Source organism: Oryza glaberrima, chromosome 3, assembly GCF_000147395.1.
Source record: "Oryza glaberrima chromosome 3, OglaRS2, whole genome shotgun sequence".
NCBI classification, from domain to species: Eukaryota; Viridiplantae; Streptophyta; class Magnoliopsida; order Poales; family Poaceae; genus Oryza; species Oryza glaberrima.
The window spans coordinates 8029069-8045354 of record NC_068328.1 but is presented as its reverse complement, the minus strand read 5'-3'; the positions used below and the strand labels follow the sequence as shown (position 1 = coordinate 8045354).

Sequence of the window (16286 nt, the reverse complement as noted above, 5' to 3'; positions counted from 1 at the left end):
ATATCGGCTGGGGTGTACATCGGCTGGAATGGATCGGACAGAGGATAGCCGATACAGCCGATGGAGGTAATGCAACCGATTACGATGAAGACGGTTTCAAGGTTGTTTCTAGAATCGTTCAAAGTGCTTTATAGGGATTGCCACAATAGAGATAAAGTTTAGGCAATTGTATCTATTAATTATGATATTTTATGTAATTTTCCTAGAGATATGTTTGGGCAAAAGTCTGCCGCAAAGACTTGTGGTATCTTAGAGCTTGTTAGAGATAAGTGTCGTGTCCGGCAAAGACATATTTTGTATCTCAGGTATAAATAGAGCCCAAAGCTATGTAATCAAACAACACACGTTCAATACAATCTCGGCGCATCGCCACCCTTTTTACTTTCGTTTATTTTCGACGAGTTCTTGCTTTCGGGTTGAGCCGCATAAGTTTCGATCTTCAACTAGAGGTAAAGCTTGTTATGGCGGCTTGCGTTCTCGGGATTAGTGCTTCCATCTTTATGATACTCTAATCTTGTTTATGTAATTCGTCGAGTTATCATATATCCTATATAATCGTTGACAATATCGTTATTTAACCTTCAATTAGCTAACATCTATCATTGGACGGCAGCCGATTAGGTTAAATACCAATGTTGACTTAGATTATACAGGATATCCACCATCCTATGAAACATCCAACGGCTTGATTGTCTAGATATTATCCTTCTTTTCATACTTATAGCTGCATCAGTTGAGTTTGACCTTATAAGTCGTGATTAGAATCTCAATCTCTAGCCTGCTTTTTGGTTGCCGATTAGGGTAGTATCGGAGTTTCAGCCGATCTTACTTGATTTAACTCTTTTATATCTTATATGCTTGATTGATATGTTAAATCTGCCCTTTATGTTAAGATCTTGTCGCATTTAGGTATATTGAGCATCCTGTTTGATATATTTTGCTTGCTTTAATATCTTAATATAGAATAGTATCGGAGTATTAGCCGATACATGCTGGATCTGTCTGATCGGCTATACTATAAATGTCTATAATCTTCTCATTAATATATATTTCGATCTATTGTCTCGGCATGGCGACCGATCTATTCCAATCACTTGATTTAAGTATATATTGATGAAAGTATTATATACCATTAATATCTACAGCCGATCGAATATATTTAATTCTTTCTTGCTTATTTATGACTATCGATCGAATCAAATATGACATCGGCTGAAAGATAAATGATACGTCATCGGCGACTGGCCGATCGGCTATCGTTTATAGATTTAACCGCTTTTTTCCTGTCTTTATTTCTTGTTGATTGCAGGATCAAATCAACTGGCACGCTCACGAACCTAAAGGCAAGATTGTTGGACCTGCACTGAAGTTAAGCAGATCTTCCAGGCCAGTATGTGTTTTTCGCATCAACACCCGTGTTACAAACATCAATTAGTCACATGCCCTTAAACACATAGGGCTGGTTTGGTTTTATACCAACTTATTGTCCTACCAAAAGTTTGGTAACTTCAATAGTGAAAAGTAATTGTTTGGTTTGCTACTAAATTTTACCTACAATAGTTCAAATTTAATACAACCTAATTTGGTAGTGCCAAAACTTGTTAATGTTTTGGCACTACCAAGATTTTGGCATGGCAAAAATTGGTTCCAAAACAAACAAGCCCATAACACTATTCAAATCATAACCACCTTTTGAATCCCTTCGAACAAAGGTCACACAACGAAATTTCTCTTATAAATACGGATCAGCCAAAAAAAAAAAAACTGATAACCGGTGCCGTTGATATGTTGCTTTCAAACTTATGTTTGAACTAAAAAGCAAATATAGCAATGTATTTGACACTATATGATACCGGTGATTACATGCAACAATTTTTGCCATAACAAAAAAGTATTTTTATAGACCCATAAATAGATAATAAGAATAGAAAAATGCAACCAACCGTAAAAACATTTCTTTCAACCTAAAAATGATAAAGACTTAATTTTGTTTTAATATGGTTCCAGTCCTTCTGCCTATCAGCTAGGATTATTCATTTTGTATTTTTATAGGAACTTCTATTTTTGCAAATATGGCGACTTACTCCAGGATATATTTTCAAGGGTTAATTAGATACATGCCACTAAAAATTTATCGGTTTTAAAATAGGAATAAGTTCATCTGAGGTCCCTTAACTTTACACTGAATCCGATTTTCGTCCCTCGATCGGAAAACCAGACACAACGGGTCCCTCAACTATTAAAACCAGTGCAGATTAGATCCCTCGGCGGTTTTAAGAGCGGTTTTGGCTGACGTGGCGCCTATGTGGCTAATTTGACTCGGTCTTTGTTCGACGTGGCATTGACATGGCGCTTACGTGGCAATTCGACCCATGGGACCCACATGTCAGTCTCACATAGAAAATTAAAAAAAAATCGTGGGTCCCACATGTCAGTCCAACTCACCCCCTCTTCTTCCTCCTCTCTCCCCATCTCACTCTCTTCATCTCCCTATCTCTACTCTCTCTAGGTGCCACAGAAGACAACGGCACACGGCGGCGCGCGGCCGGCGACAGGAAAGGAGGGAGCAACGCGCAAAGACCGGCGAGGCGGGCAGGGAGGGAGGACGCAGGGAGGCCGGCGATGGTCGAGCGCTGTAACACCCTGAAAATTCGACCGACAAAATCAAAACTCTAAAAATGTGGACTTTCAAAAACTTTTTAAATTAATTGCATCATGCCGATCTTATTCGTCTAATTTATTTGGATTTGACCTCGAAGTTTATTAATCGCGAGTAAAGAATAGTTAATTAGGAATAAACCTTAAAAAAACACATTGGTAAAATAAATATAAATTAAAATAAAGATTAGGTGTGGATAGGAATAAATAAAATATTATCGCCACCATATTTGTATCAATTAAATTTAAATGCGATGGAATAAGAATTAACCCTAATTAAAAATTCAAATAAACTAATTAAAAATTCAAATAAATTATATAAAAATAAAAATGGGTAATATTAATTTTGAGTGAATTCATTAGTTGGAATAACACAAAGGTTGAGTAAAATTCATGGATGCAAAGATTAGGAATTATAGAATCAAATTTATACGGGAAATAAACTAAAATCGGAATAAATAAAAAAATGCACTGTTCATCGTGGCGAAGGTGTTCGATGCGGTCCCTAGCCTTTCCCCTCCTCTCCCACCTCTGCGCCCTGGCCCTAACCGCACGCGCCGCCGCCTGCGCGCCGCCTAGCACCCCGTGCCACCGTCTCGCGCCCCGTGCCGCCGCTGCCGCGCCGTCGCGTCGCCGCACCGCCATCGCCATCACGCCTGGCCGCCCCGAGCCCCGTGCCACCGTCACCGTCACCGTCGCCATCGCCTTGCGCCGCTGCCGCGCCGCCCGTTCATCGCGCCGAGCCCCGTGCCGCCGCACGCGTCGTGTCGCCCTTCCGTCACGCCGCTCGCTCGCCGCCCGCGCGTCGCCATCTCATCGCCGCACGCCGTCGCTGTCGCCGCGTCGAGCCCCGCGCCGCCATCACGTCGCCGCCCGCGCGTCGCCGTCGTCCCGCCCATGCACCGCCGTCGCGTCAAGCCGCCGCCCCTCCCCCTCTCCTTCTCCCCCTCCTCTCTATAAGTACCCCCCTCTCTCCATTCTCCCCCACTCCATTCCCTCCTCCTCTCCCTCCTCCCCTCCCCCACGCGCCGCCGTCGTCGTGCCGCCGCGCCGCCGTCGTCGTGCCGCCGCGCCGCTACCTTCGAAGCCGCCGCGCCGTGCACCGCCGTCGCCGTCGTCGCCGCCGACCGTCGCTGTCGGTAAGCCGCCGCCTTTTTCCCTTACGTCCACCGCCGTCGCCGCCGGGAGGGAGGAAGGAGCCGAGAGAGAGAGAAAGAGAAAAGAAGAGAGGAAGAGAGGAAGAAGCCGGGAGGAAGGAGAGAAAAAGAAAAGGAAGGAAAGAGAGAAAAAGAGAAAAAAAAAAGGGAAAAAGGAAAGAAAGGAAAGAGAGAAAAAGAGAAAGAAAAGGGAAAAGAAAAGAAAAGAAGAAAAAAAAAGGGGGAAAAAGAAAAGGGAAATAAATAGGAAATTAGGGGGAGATTTAAGACATTTAAAAATATTAGGAATTAATTATAGGATTAACTAAGTGTAGTATTTGCAAAATAATACTATAATCGTAGATTATTATGGGTTATTCTTGGTAATCTTTATAAGAAATCAATCCGCGGTAGTAATTTAGACGTAATTAATAACTAAACAATTAGCTGAATTCTTATAGACTATTATAGATTATTTTTGAATAATCTCTAGAACTAATCGACTCACGGTATAAATTCGGATTTAATCACTAGGAATTTTAGTCGTATATTATATTTAATCGTTTAGTCCTAGACTAAAATTAAATCGTATAATATTATAAGATAATTTTTAGGATTCCGTCCGATATTTAGCTTGCGATAGAAATTTCCAACCTATTATATGGATATAATGCTCGGGTAGATTAAATTAAAAACTTATGATAACAAAATATTTATACCCGCAAAATAGTTTAGGATATAAAAATCGAAATTAGGTTTGCCTTAGTTCGCAAATAGTAAAGTTAATATAAAAGAATTGACCTTCGCATTCGACTCCCATTTGGATTTATTTGGATTTTACTTGAATTCTAACCGAATTCAAAATCGATTCTTCGCACGTACTTGTAGAGCCCGAGGGAGTTGCGGATCCAAGCGAGGACCAAGACCCGCAAGACCTTGAGCAAGGCAAGTCATCACTATTCTTTGAACATGTTGATCCCAATTGCGAAATTATTTTGTTTACAAATAAATTGCATGCAATGATGAACATACTACTTGTGATTATGCCATGCCTTGATTATTGTTTACCCCTTATGCCTTCGTAACCATGTTTACGTATGAGTCCCTAGTCAACTATGACAAATGCTTAGAAATGCTACTCTAGATTTATGCATACTCATATTTATCAAATGCTATATGCTTGGGCAATTACCTTTGGGAAGGTAGTTGAGATACGGCATGTGGAGACATGAGCGCCACATTGCCATGATATTGATGACATGATTTGTGAAAGGAAAATGAAACTAAACAAATGTTTTCGACTGGGGCGGATGGAGGATTTGGGTGGTATCCGGAAGAAGGCTAGTGCCGTCCCTGGTCAATTAAGGACCGAGCCATGAAGTTAAGCATGAAACGACCCCCGTACAACTGTACTTCTCGAATGGGTATAGACCTAGCGGAGTAGATAGCTGAGCGGAGGCAGTATCCATGCATAGTGGTTTCTTGATGTGTGAGGCAGGGGCTCTACGGTGGGACAGCCATTGGTAGGACCGCGGGGCGGATGTCTACAGTGGTGTCGCCATCGGTAGGACTGCCATGTGAGAATCTAAACATAATTATAATTTAATGCATGTGTGAGTCTTCCCTTCCCGGGAGCGCCAGAACTCCTCTCACTGCTAGAAACCGTGTACGCCTAGAGTGTATGAGGATGTAAAGTTCATGGAGCGGGTACTGCCAATGCGAGGTTATCGAAAAGCTTTGCCGTAACGCGTCTCATGTGTTGGGACGAGGCTCATGTGTTGGGCAGTTGCGGAGTGCGGGTAAAGTGTACATCCACTGCAGTGTGAGTAAACTAAATCTATTCGAATAGCCGTGCTCGCGGTTATTGAGCACCGGGACATGTATTACACTTGGCTAGACTCTAAATCCTTTAACTTGTGAGGGATGGGATATTGCATGATGATTTTTTTTATGCTGATGGAGCCACTTCCTGAGAGGCAGGAATATGGACGTCCTCAGAAAACCATGACGACTCAATGGCGGGAAGCTATCCTTGGGATCACAATGGATGGTGGACAGAACCGTCGTTGTTTAATGTGAACACTGGTATTAAAAATTGATCAGTTTATGCTAGGTCTTAGGCTTGTGAAAAGAATTACAAAACTTGCTTTGCGCAAAAGAACCATAGCCATCTTTTGGATTCCCCTGTCATGTGCATTATTGCTGTGGTGGCTTGCTGAGTACGGTTGGTACTCACCCTTGCAAATATAAAATTAATCAGAAGCGGGAGATGAAGATTCGGAGGATCCCTATGCTTACTACCAGGAGGGAGATGAAGACGATGGCGCTCAGTAGGTCTTAGTACGGTCGTTGACTGTGGCAATGGCATGCCGCTGCCTGAATCCCGCTGCCTTATCTATTTCTGCTTTTAGATGTATTCCGGACTGCTCGGTCTGATGATTTAAAACAATGCCTGCGGGCTTATGATGTAATAATTAGCACTAGACTCTCGTGTATGTGCTTTTGGTATTTCAGCTATAAACTCGTGTGTACCAGACTACTTGATCCAGGGAAATGGTACTATTTGCACGAATGATTCCTGTTATAAAAACGGGGATCGACAAGCGCCGTGGGTGGGGGCTTGATGGCGACGGACGGAGGGAGAGGTGCACAGCCGACGGCGGCCAGCGGGAGAGGGAGCGGCGACCACCCTCCGCCGCAACCTACCTCCACCCCCGAGCTTGTCAGCGACCGCCCACCGGAGCGAGGAGGACGACAGCCGGCGACGGGTGAAGAGGACGAAGGCGGCGGTCTGGAGCAGAGGTCGGAGGAGGGCCCCCAGCCGCCAGGATGGCGCTCGATCCGTCGCGTTTCACCACCACCGAGCTCGTCAGCGGCAGCCCACCGGAGCGAGGAGCTTCCGCTTCCCCTTCCCCCATTGATGTCGCCGCCGCAGCAACTCAGGCGCCGCTCCCCATGCCGCCGCTTCTGTGGCGCACGCCGGATGCGGACGGGGACGCCATGGCCGTGGACGCGGACGACGTCAACGTCGACCTCGGCATCCTCGGCGACTCCCAGGGCCCCCGCACCGCCGCTATTACCGGGTGGAGCAGCGCACGGCGGATGTCCTCCTCCTCCGGCTGCCACCGCCACGCCTCCCCGCATGGCTGCATCTCCTCCTCCTCCGGCGGCCATCGCTCACGCCGCCCCTTCTCCCCGCCGGCCACCGCCCTTCTCCCGGCCGCCACTGCCGGATCTCGATTGCCGGCGCTGCTCCGGGGGGACCTGCTGCCGCCCGGGTCATCTGTTCCACCCACCGCCGTCGCCGATCCCCTTTTATCGCCCCGGCTTTCTCCTCCAACTTGCTGCTCTCGCCGGTGGACGCCGGTCTCGCCGCCCCCTCTAGCTCGCCACTCTCGTCGGAAGAGGAGAGGAGAGGGGAGAGAGATGAAGAGAGGGAGATGGGGAGAGAGGAGGAAGAAGAGGAAGGGTGAGTTTGACTGACATGTGGGGCCCACGATTTTTTTTATTATTTTCTATGTGAGACTGACATGTGGGTCCCACGGGTTTTATTATTTTTTCGAGTCAAATTGCCACGTAAGCGCCACGTCAATGCCACGTCGGATGAAGACCGAGTCAAATTAGCCATGTAGGCGCCACGTCAGCCAAAACCGCCCTCAAAACCGTTGAGGGACTTAATCTACACCGGTTTTGATAGGTGAGGGACCCGTTGTGTCTGGTTTTCCAATCGAGGGACGTAAATCGGATTCGGGGTAAAGTTAAGGGACCTCAGATGAACTTATTCCTTTAAAATATGCCATTACTATTTCTTGCTGTACACCCTGAGGCCCCACCTGGGGACAAACAGGCCCTACGGCATGGCTTGCGACTTGCAAGCAGCAGCGCCAGATCGAGGCCCAAACGGCCTAGCTCCAGACTGAGGCCCAAGCGGCCGAGCGTATGTACGCTCGCTGACTTCTATACGGACGGCCAACAAAACTATTCCGTGTAAGAAGACAGAAGTGGCTTGACGGATGAAAAAAAAAGTATATAGAGGCTATTTAGATCCTCTGATAAAATTTTTCACCATATCATATCGAATATTTGACACATACATGTAGTATTAAATATAAACGAAAAAAATAATTAATTATACAGATTGTGTGTAAATTACGAGACGAATCTTTTAAGCCTAATTGCGCCATGATTTGACAATGTGGTGCTACAATAAATATTTGCTAATGACGGATTAATTAGGCTTAATAAATTTATCTCGTGGTTTATAGGTGGAATTGGTAATTTGTTTTGTTATTGTTATTAGTCTAAGTTTAATAGTTGAAATGTGTGTCCGTATATCCGATGTGATGTGCCAAAACTTTACGCCCATGGATAACACCCCCATAAACAATGTGGCTACAGAATCACCTTCATTTGTTTTATAACAGATAAGTGGTTTGACTTTTTTTTGTCAAACTTAAAAAAGTACTAATATCTATTATCTTATTAAAGGAATAGAAAAAGAGCCTCCACGTTCGCTCTCACGGCCTAGAAAATCTCATATTAATCGGAGAAAAAGAAAAACAGAGTCCATATAGAAATATAATTTAGAAATAGTTGAAATTCGGAATTAAAAAATAAGAAATTTTGGAAGAGGAGACTGAGTCCATATAGAAATACAATTTATAAATAACTGAAATTCGGAATTAAAAATAAGGAATATTAGAAGAATAGTATAGAGTCCATATAGAAATACAACGAAGAAATAATAGAAATTCGGAATTAAAAATAAGGAATATTAGAAGTAGGGTATAGAGTACATATAGAAATACAATGAAGAAATAATAGAAATTCGGAATTAAAAATAAGGAATATTAGAAGTAGGGTACAGAGTCCATATCGAAATACAATTAAGAAATAATAGAAATTCAGAATTAAAAATAAGGAATATTAGAAGTAGGGTATAGAGTCCATATCGAAATACAATTAATAAATAATAGAAATAAGGAATATTAGAAGTAGGGTATAGAGTCCATATCGAAATACAATTAAGAAATAATAGAAATTAGGAATTTAAAATAAGGAATATTAGAAATAGAGTATAGGAATTTAAAACTAACTTAAAAGTAGAGTTTAGAGTCCATATAAAAATACAATTTATAAATAACTAAAATTTGAAATTAAAAAAAAATGGGAAAAAGAGTCTAAAGTCAATATAGGAATACAATTTATAAGTAACTAAAATTTAAAATTCAAAATTAAATAATATTGAAAGATGAGTTTAGAGTCCACATGGAAATACAATTAGAAATAATAAAAACTAAAAATTAAAAATAAATAATATTGGAAGAAGAGCCTAGAGTCTATATAGAAATACAATTTACAGATAACGAAAATTTGGAATTATAAAAAATAAATATTGAAAGATGATTCTAGAGTCCATATAGGAATATAATTTACAAATAACTAAAATTTGATATTAAGAATAATTAATAACTAACACGTATATAAAATACAATATTACACATTATTAGTTTCAATTCATAAAGTTAGTACAAAATTTAAAATTATGTTGTCATTTTAATATATTTGAATAATACATGGAGAATATATATATGTTATTATATGAGAGAAAATATAATGATGCCAGCCGCGCAATCTGCGCGGGCCACCATGCTAGTTTTCAATAAAAATAAATATAGTAACAAAATATATTTGATGTTAAATATAATGAAACTAATTTTATGTTGTGAATGTTGCTATTTTTTTATAAACTTGACCAAATATAAAAAACTTTGAATAAGAACAAAAGTCAAAAGAGATATAATACGAAACAGAGCGAATAGTAAAGTTTGCTATTTTGTGGATGTCCACCGGATCATGATCGTCCGGATATGCCTGGAATGTTAAACTGTGCTCAGGGATCATTTTACTTGTACCGTTGTGAGATTCGTTATTCTTAATTGATATATAACACTTTGACACCACATTTCCATGTATTTTCAATGAGCCTCACTACGGTGCTCTTTGCTGGTAGTAGAAAGTAATATGAAAAAGTACGAATTACCCTCCCCCTCAGGAACTATTGCGGTAGTACGATTTACCCCCCTAAACTATAATACCGGACATTTGACACCCCAAACACTTAAAACCGGATAAATTACCCCCCTAATTCGATTTGAAGCGGTTTTCAGCCTACGTGGCACACACGTAGCGATACAGTCAGCAAAAACAAATAAAAACAGGTGGGGCCCACCTGTCAGTTTTTTCTGTCCTTCTCTCCCTTCTCTCTCTCGGTCAACACAGGTTGCGGCTGACGGGCGGCGGGTGGCCGAGGACCAAGGAGCCGACGCCGGCGCCGGCGGGCGGGCTGCGGGCGGGCGAGGAGCGGACGCCGACGGGCGGCCGGCGGCAGGGATGGCTGCAGGCGTTGCGGGGGCGGGCGTGCAAGGACCGAGGAGCCGATGCCGACGCCGATGGGTGGGCGCGGAGGCGGCGGCTGGCTATGGGCGGGCGAGGAGCAGACGCCGACGGGCGGCCGGCGGCAGGGATGGCTACGGGCGTTGCGGGGGCGGAGGCCGGAGGTGGGCGGGCGCGGAGGCCGAGGCCGGCGGCGGCCTGAGTAGGCTACGCTGATCCTCCATCCCGCGAGCTAAGCAGGGTGGCGCCGCCGTTGTCTGTCCATCTGCGGCGGCTATGGCGAGCGGCGGCAACTGCGGCAGGGCGCCAGGCCGGTGACGGGCGTTGCGGGGGCGGTGATGGCGCGCGGCGCGGCCCACGACGGCGACTACGGCGAGCGGTCTCCCCCCCTCTCTCTCTGTCTCTCTGTGGCGCCGGCGGCCAGCGGCAGAGGTCTTCCCCCACCTCTCTCTCCTCTTCCCCTCTCTCTCTCTCTCTCTGTGTCGGCGAGCACGGCTCCCCGGCGGTGGCCGAGGACGAGCTCGGCTCAGCGGGGAAGGTTGTATCGTCATCGTCGTCCGCTGCTATTGCCTCTACAAGCTCGCGGCACCCCCTCCCCTCGCCGTCGCTCCCCGTCTCTCCCTCCCCTCACCGCCACCCCCACTCCACCGTCACCGCCGCCTTCTCTGCCCGGACCACCACCACCACCACACTGCAACCGTCCGCCTCCTGCAAAGCTCCATCTCGCGCGTCGCCGCTAGAGATGGCAATGGGGCCCCACGACCCGAGAGCCGATGGGTTTTTACTCCATTAGGAGTTCTTAACAGGCACAAAACCTCACCCATGGGTGTGCTATCGGGCATAATTCTCACCCATCGGGTAGACCGGGTCCAATAGCGTTCTATAGTCACCCGAACCCATTAACCCGTGGGTTAAAAACAACCGCATGGCCTAGCCCATGAGTGTAATTGGCCCAAGGCCCAACAAGGAAAAAAAAACCCCTAGCTATATAAGCTGTCCACCCAAGCAACAGTAAGCTCCATTTCTCTCCCTCCTCTAAAGCCGCACACAGTGGGAATGGGGATAGCGGCGGCGGGGGCGGGCCGGCGGCTCGCGTCATAGAGGCCGTGAGGTGCGCCAGCCTCGCGAACGCTGCCTCCTCCTCACGAGCCCCGCTGCCATCGCTGCCACGCGAGACGCTGTTCGCGAGCTCTGGGCCTCTTGTGCCGTTGCGGCCTCCTTCCGTGAGCGCCGCTGTTGCTGGATCCATGCGTATCCGTGACCGCCGCCGCCGCCGCCGCAGCTCTTGCGACCTGCATCTCCTTGCTGCTCACCGAGACCATTGCTGTAGCATGCAGGCAGCAACACGTGCATTTCTACTCACTCGCCATCACCATCTCGCCCACTGGCCTACCTATTTCTGTTGTGCTTCTCCTGTTTGTGATGTTAATTGATTTGTTTCAGCCAAGTTTGATATGGCGGTTGGGTTCAATTGTCAAAGCCAAGTAGCTAACAATAGCTTATACTGTGATCTGGAATGGTTTGCTAATACTGTGGTTGTATTTATGTCAATTGAGGTGTGATGTGCTCTCTTAACCATGCCACTTTTTATGTATTATCATCTGACATGTTGATTTTGCAATGTGGCCATATGGTTTTCCTGGATCTGATTGTTGCACAATGTTTAACTACTGTAATGGGTATGGGTACCCAACGGGTACCCATCACTCGCGTGGGTATGGGTATGGGGAAATTTCTCACCCGACAACGGGTGTGGGTAATGAAATGGGCAAGTTCACTCTCCATGGGTGTGGGTACGGGGGAAGAGAACCTGATGGGTACACACCTGTTGCCATCTCTAGTCGCCACCGTGGACGCGGTCGCCGACAAAGTGCTTCGCATTCGCCGTCGCCGCTCGCCCTCCCAGGCGCGCCCGCCGTGCTCCCCAACGGATGAGAGAAGAGAGAGAGAGAGGGGGGGGTGAGGTAGGATGACAAGTGGGCCCAAAGTTTTTAAATATTTTTTAAATGGATTGCCACCTGGCGCCACGTGTGTGCCACGTAGGAGCAAAACCACTCCGGGTTGAGCTGGGGGGGGGGGGTAATTTGTCCGGTTTCAATAGTTTAGGGTATCAAATATCCGTTTTTGAGGTTCGGGGGGGTAATTCGTACTGTCGCGATTGTTCAGGGGGGTAATTCGTACTTTTTCCAAAGTAATATGAACCATTGATCTTATTTGATCGAAGGGTTCAGATCTATCTATGCTACCACCCTAGTTAGTAGTAGAAACGTAATGTGTGGATGGGTATAATCATCATTTAGCAGTGGCTAAACCTTTTCTTTAGCTTTTTCGATGGAATATGAACGATGCCAACACAATGGATGACCACATATCGATCTAACTAGGAAAAAATATAAATGACAAAGTTACTCATAATCAATGTATTGGTAAATTACTGATTTACCCTTAATACTACTGGTAGTATTATACAACCAATAGAGAGCACCAGGGTATCGCTCATGTTCAATTAATTATATGGGTTCCAACTAAACGTTGAATGGTACATATTCTGGCAAATACTGAATCTACCGGGTCCATTGAAGTCAATTAGAAGATCTCTCCCATCTTGAATTATAAGTCAAATTAGTTACAAGGTTTACATGTTGTAGATGAAGGTTTGGTGTTATTCTCACTTCTAAACGTACTAGTAATCATGCCGGGGGCGCGCCGGGGGGGGGGGGGGGGGGGGTGCGCATTGAGGATAAAGTATTGGATCTGCTGGTTACTCATGCAAAGCGTATGAACGTGTTGTGCGTGATGAAAGGAGGACAACTCCACGTTTATAGTAAAGATGAACAATCGAAAGCCAATTTTGCGAGCTGGACAAAATATGTGAAGGGTTGGTGTGGTGATGGTGCTTAGAAAGCATGTGTTTGCCGACAACTAAACTGATCAACGCCCGAAAGACAGTGCTCTCCTTACACCTCTACGACCTTCGCTCACTTCGGCTGATCAGTGATTAGCCAATTGTGGACAAAACCCAACAATAAGCAATAGTGCACAGATCTGTCCCGAAATTATACACGAATAGTGAGGACTCAGGACACTCCACAAAAGGTGAAACTAACAAGACTGTCTACCAATAACCAACCATGTTCCATTTAATAATTTCTTCTTTTTTTTTTGTAACATGTTCCGTCTTATTGACTAACAGAGCATAATGTTACTCCTCGTCGCCAGTGGCCAACGCCATTGCCGCACCAACAACCGAGGTCCAATGCCTACGCCTACGAACCACAGGTGGTCCAGCTGCCAGCAAGCGCGCGCATGCCGCGTTCTGGTTGCCGCACCGCCACGCCACGGCCACCGGTGGACGCCGCCGCGCGGTTTTATTACCTCTAGGCTTCTTTGTACTATCACTGATTCCCTGTACCGCGTGTGTATGTGCGAAACGTGGTGGCTAGCTATTGGCCGTCGTCGCGCTTGTGGAGGATCTTGCCGGCGAACACGGCCGTCTCGATGACCCCCCTGATGACGGACGCCGTCTGGCCGACGTTGCACTTGTTCCCCGGGAACGTCGCCCCGCTCACCCGGTCGATGCAGCTCAGCAGGTTCTCGTTGCACATCGTGTTCAGGTAGTCGTCTGCAAAAACAACAGGAAAAGCCAGTGAGTGAATGAGTGAGCCGGAGACGCACATGATGTGACGAACTGACGATGGACGATCGATGTGCCATGGGCCATGACAAGTGTACACCAAATTCACCACATGCACACTTGGGGGGCCTTCGGCGCCGCGAGGTCAAGCTTAGTGCGCGTGCACGACGTCGGCGGCGCGGCTCATCTCATGGTCATGGGTCGAGCAATATGTGGCTAGCTTTGCAGCGGCGGCGACTCGTGCAAAACTGCAAACCGTGCGCTTTGCAATAACCCAATCGCTGGTATACTAACACCGCTGGTTTTTGAGACATGATTTGATTCGTTAGGTGGCGCGTCGTCTCGCCAGCATCTGGCATGAGGTTGAGGCCTCAGAGTCAAGGGAGACCTTTTGTCCCCCCTGCTGCAGTGCTGCTGGTGGAGGCGTCCGGGCGAAGCAAATATCTAGTATCTCTTCTTGATCGGAAGGAAGTTCAGAGTTCGGAGAGTGAAGGGAGAGACAGAGAGATGATACCGTTGTGGGTGTCGACGCAGTGGTCGTGCACCATGCAGCAGGCGTCGAGCGCGTCGCATGGCCTCTCGCCGGGGCACCCGCTGTAGAGGATCCCGCAGTACTTGCCGTACCTCAGCAGAGGTGCAACTTTCAGAGGTCGTCGGTTGCATCACGGACACCCAGCAAAAAAAGGCAAAATGCGTGTCAGCTCCCTTTGCCGGACGGCCGGAACACCAACTCAAGAATGCATATCATGTTCAGTCAAATTAACGGTGACACGGAAGGATTCAAAGACAAGAAGTCTGCATCTAATGCCTTGGCTAGCATCATATGCTCTGCTTGTTTTTTTTTTTTTTTCATTTCAGAAGCAGGGGGAAGAGAAGCCCCAGAACTGCAAAGATTTCTCTGCTCTGTAGGCAGTATCAGCCTGTCAGATTATTAGTAAGAGGAGTGGCGTACTACGTACTTGTGCAAAACTGGGATTCGCACGTCCGGCTACATCCCTGGTCCTTCTGCGCCGAAAACAAACAAAGCCAAAGGCGAAAATCAATCAACTGATCAATAACAAGTAACTGCAAAAAATCAGACTTGGTCAGCTAGCTCCACGCTGGTTCTCACCGCCGGCGTGCTGCCAAGCAGGTCGCCGATGTTAAGCCCCCGCGACGCCGTCACCAGCAAGAGGAGAAGCAGCACGGAACACCGAGGAGCGAGCTTGAGGAAGAACCTCATCTCGCTCGCCTCGCCCGTCGTGTTTCTCTTTGCGCTTTCAAGCAAGAGCGCGTGTTGGATGGGCCGAGAAAGAAACGGGTGGAGAGGTGATGATCTGCTTCCGGAACAGGCACCAGCTGAGCTGATTATTTATACTAGCAGCTGCGATGAGTGATGAAAAGTACATAAATTTTCTGAAGAGATATTATAGTATTTGTGTTGGTGAGAGCTGCGAACTTGAGGTGAAGAAGCTTCGGATGTGCCTGTCCTACCAAGATATGAAGACAACAACACCCTGATCAGATCACCGAGCCGTTTCCTATCCCTTCGTTGTGGTGGTTGGCTGATCGTAGTTGCACTTGATACTAGTATCTTAAAGCAAAAGGAGCAGTATCATTTCTACAAACTGAAAAGTGAACACTGCAGGGGCAAACGCTTGTTTTTTCTTAAAAAAATGTAACCGTGTAATATCCCAATTAAATGAGACTAATCCTGATTAGTACACTAAAATACTAGGATAGCAAAGTTGGTTGCAGTGATAGGTACACTCCAATCTCACTGAGCCAATATTATTATTGAAGGCATATGACAATGCCATTACTTGCAAATGCAGTTCAAGAGTTGCCGTCAGCCCGTCACAGGAGAACACCAGACAAGTGGCTGCAGTTCTTTTGTAACTTCTGACCTATACGTCTATTTGGCATGCAAATGTTAATATGATCAGAGTTCAGGATCTCCATCCTTTTTGCCATCTCAACTTCTCAAGGCACACCAAACAACATATAAAAAAATGAGACATATTTCAGTGTTTGACCACATCCATATGGAAAGCCCAGCCTGCACCAGCCTTGGTTACTTAAATGTTACAAGAAGCGGTATCAAACTGTGGCTGTTTGGGCGTCTCTCTGAAGAAATGACCCGGTAACCGCAGAGCCCACCCAACCGCTGCACATTTCAAATTGTTTGGGCCTAGAGTACAGGCTCCTCTAGAACGAATGGAACGTTTCACCCAGCCACCCAATATCAATACTAGTTGAAAGCAAGTTTACGAGCATAGTTCAGGTGGAGACCGGAGATGCTTCGACCCAACTCACAGTTTCGTGTAAATCCCATCTCATGTTTCGTTCGATCTGTATCTACCAGCCAGAGTTAAACTAGTACTATATATGTATTAGTACACTCATGTTAGAGTGATTATATGTTCTTGTGCGGTTGACTATAATCTGATACACGTGTGGGAATATAGGTTGTGTTTAGTTCA

General features: G+C 46.1%; 1 protein-coding gene across 2 annotated transcripts; it reads right to left on the bottom strand.

The window, feature by feature from the left end:
- Positions 1 to 13302: 13302 nt before the first annotated feature.
- On the bottom strand, positions 13303 to 15175 carry LOC127765674 (probable phospholipase A2 homolog 2). Of its 2 annotated transcripts, XM_052290617.1 has the most exons (4): positions 14936 to 15175; positions 14784 to 14829; positions 14339 to 14464; positions 13496 to 13812 (listed from the first exon to the last, which is right to left on the bottom strand). In XM_052290617.1, exons 1-4 carry the CDS (start codon positions 15044 to 15046, stop codon positions 13634 to 13636), a joined length of 462 nt encoding a protein of 153 aa, XP_052146577.1. In that variant the 5' UTR covers positions 15047 to 15175; the 3' UTR covers positions 13496 to 13633. The 2 variants fall into 2 exon arrangements, with proteins under 2 accessions (XP_052146576.1, XP_052146577.1); XM_052290616.1 differs by lacking the exons at positions 14784 to 14829; positions 14936 to 15175 and having other exon boundaries at positions 13303 to 13812; positions 14339 to 14761.
- Positions 15176 to 16286: the final 1111 nt, after the last annotated feature.

Excerpts from the sequence above, each read along its gene's own strand:
- LOC127765674 (XM_052290616.1), bottom strand. The coding sequence starts at position 14,487 with ATGCAACCGACGACCTCTGAAAGTTGCACCTCTGCTGAGGTACGGCAA. Across the intron at positions 13,813-14,338 it reads CTGCGTCGACACCCACAACG|ACGACTACCTGAACACGATG; the intron begins GTATCATCTCTC and ends TTGTTTTTGCAG.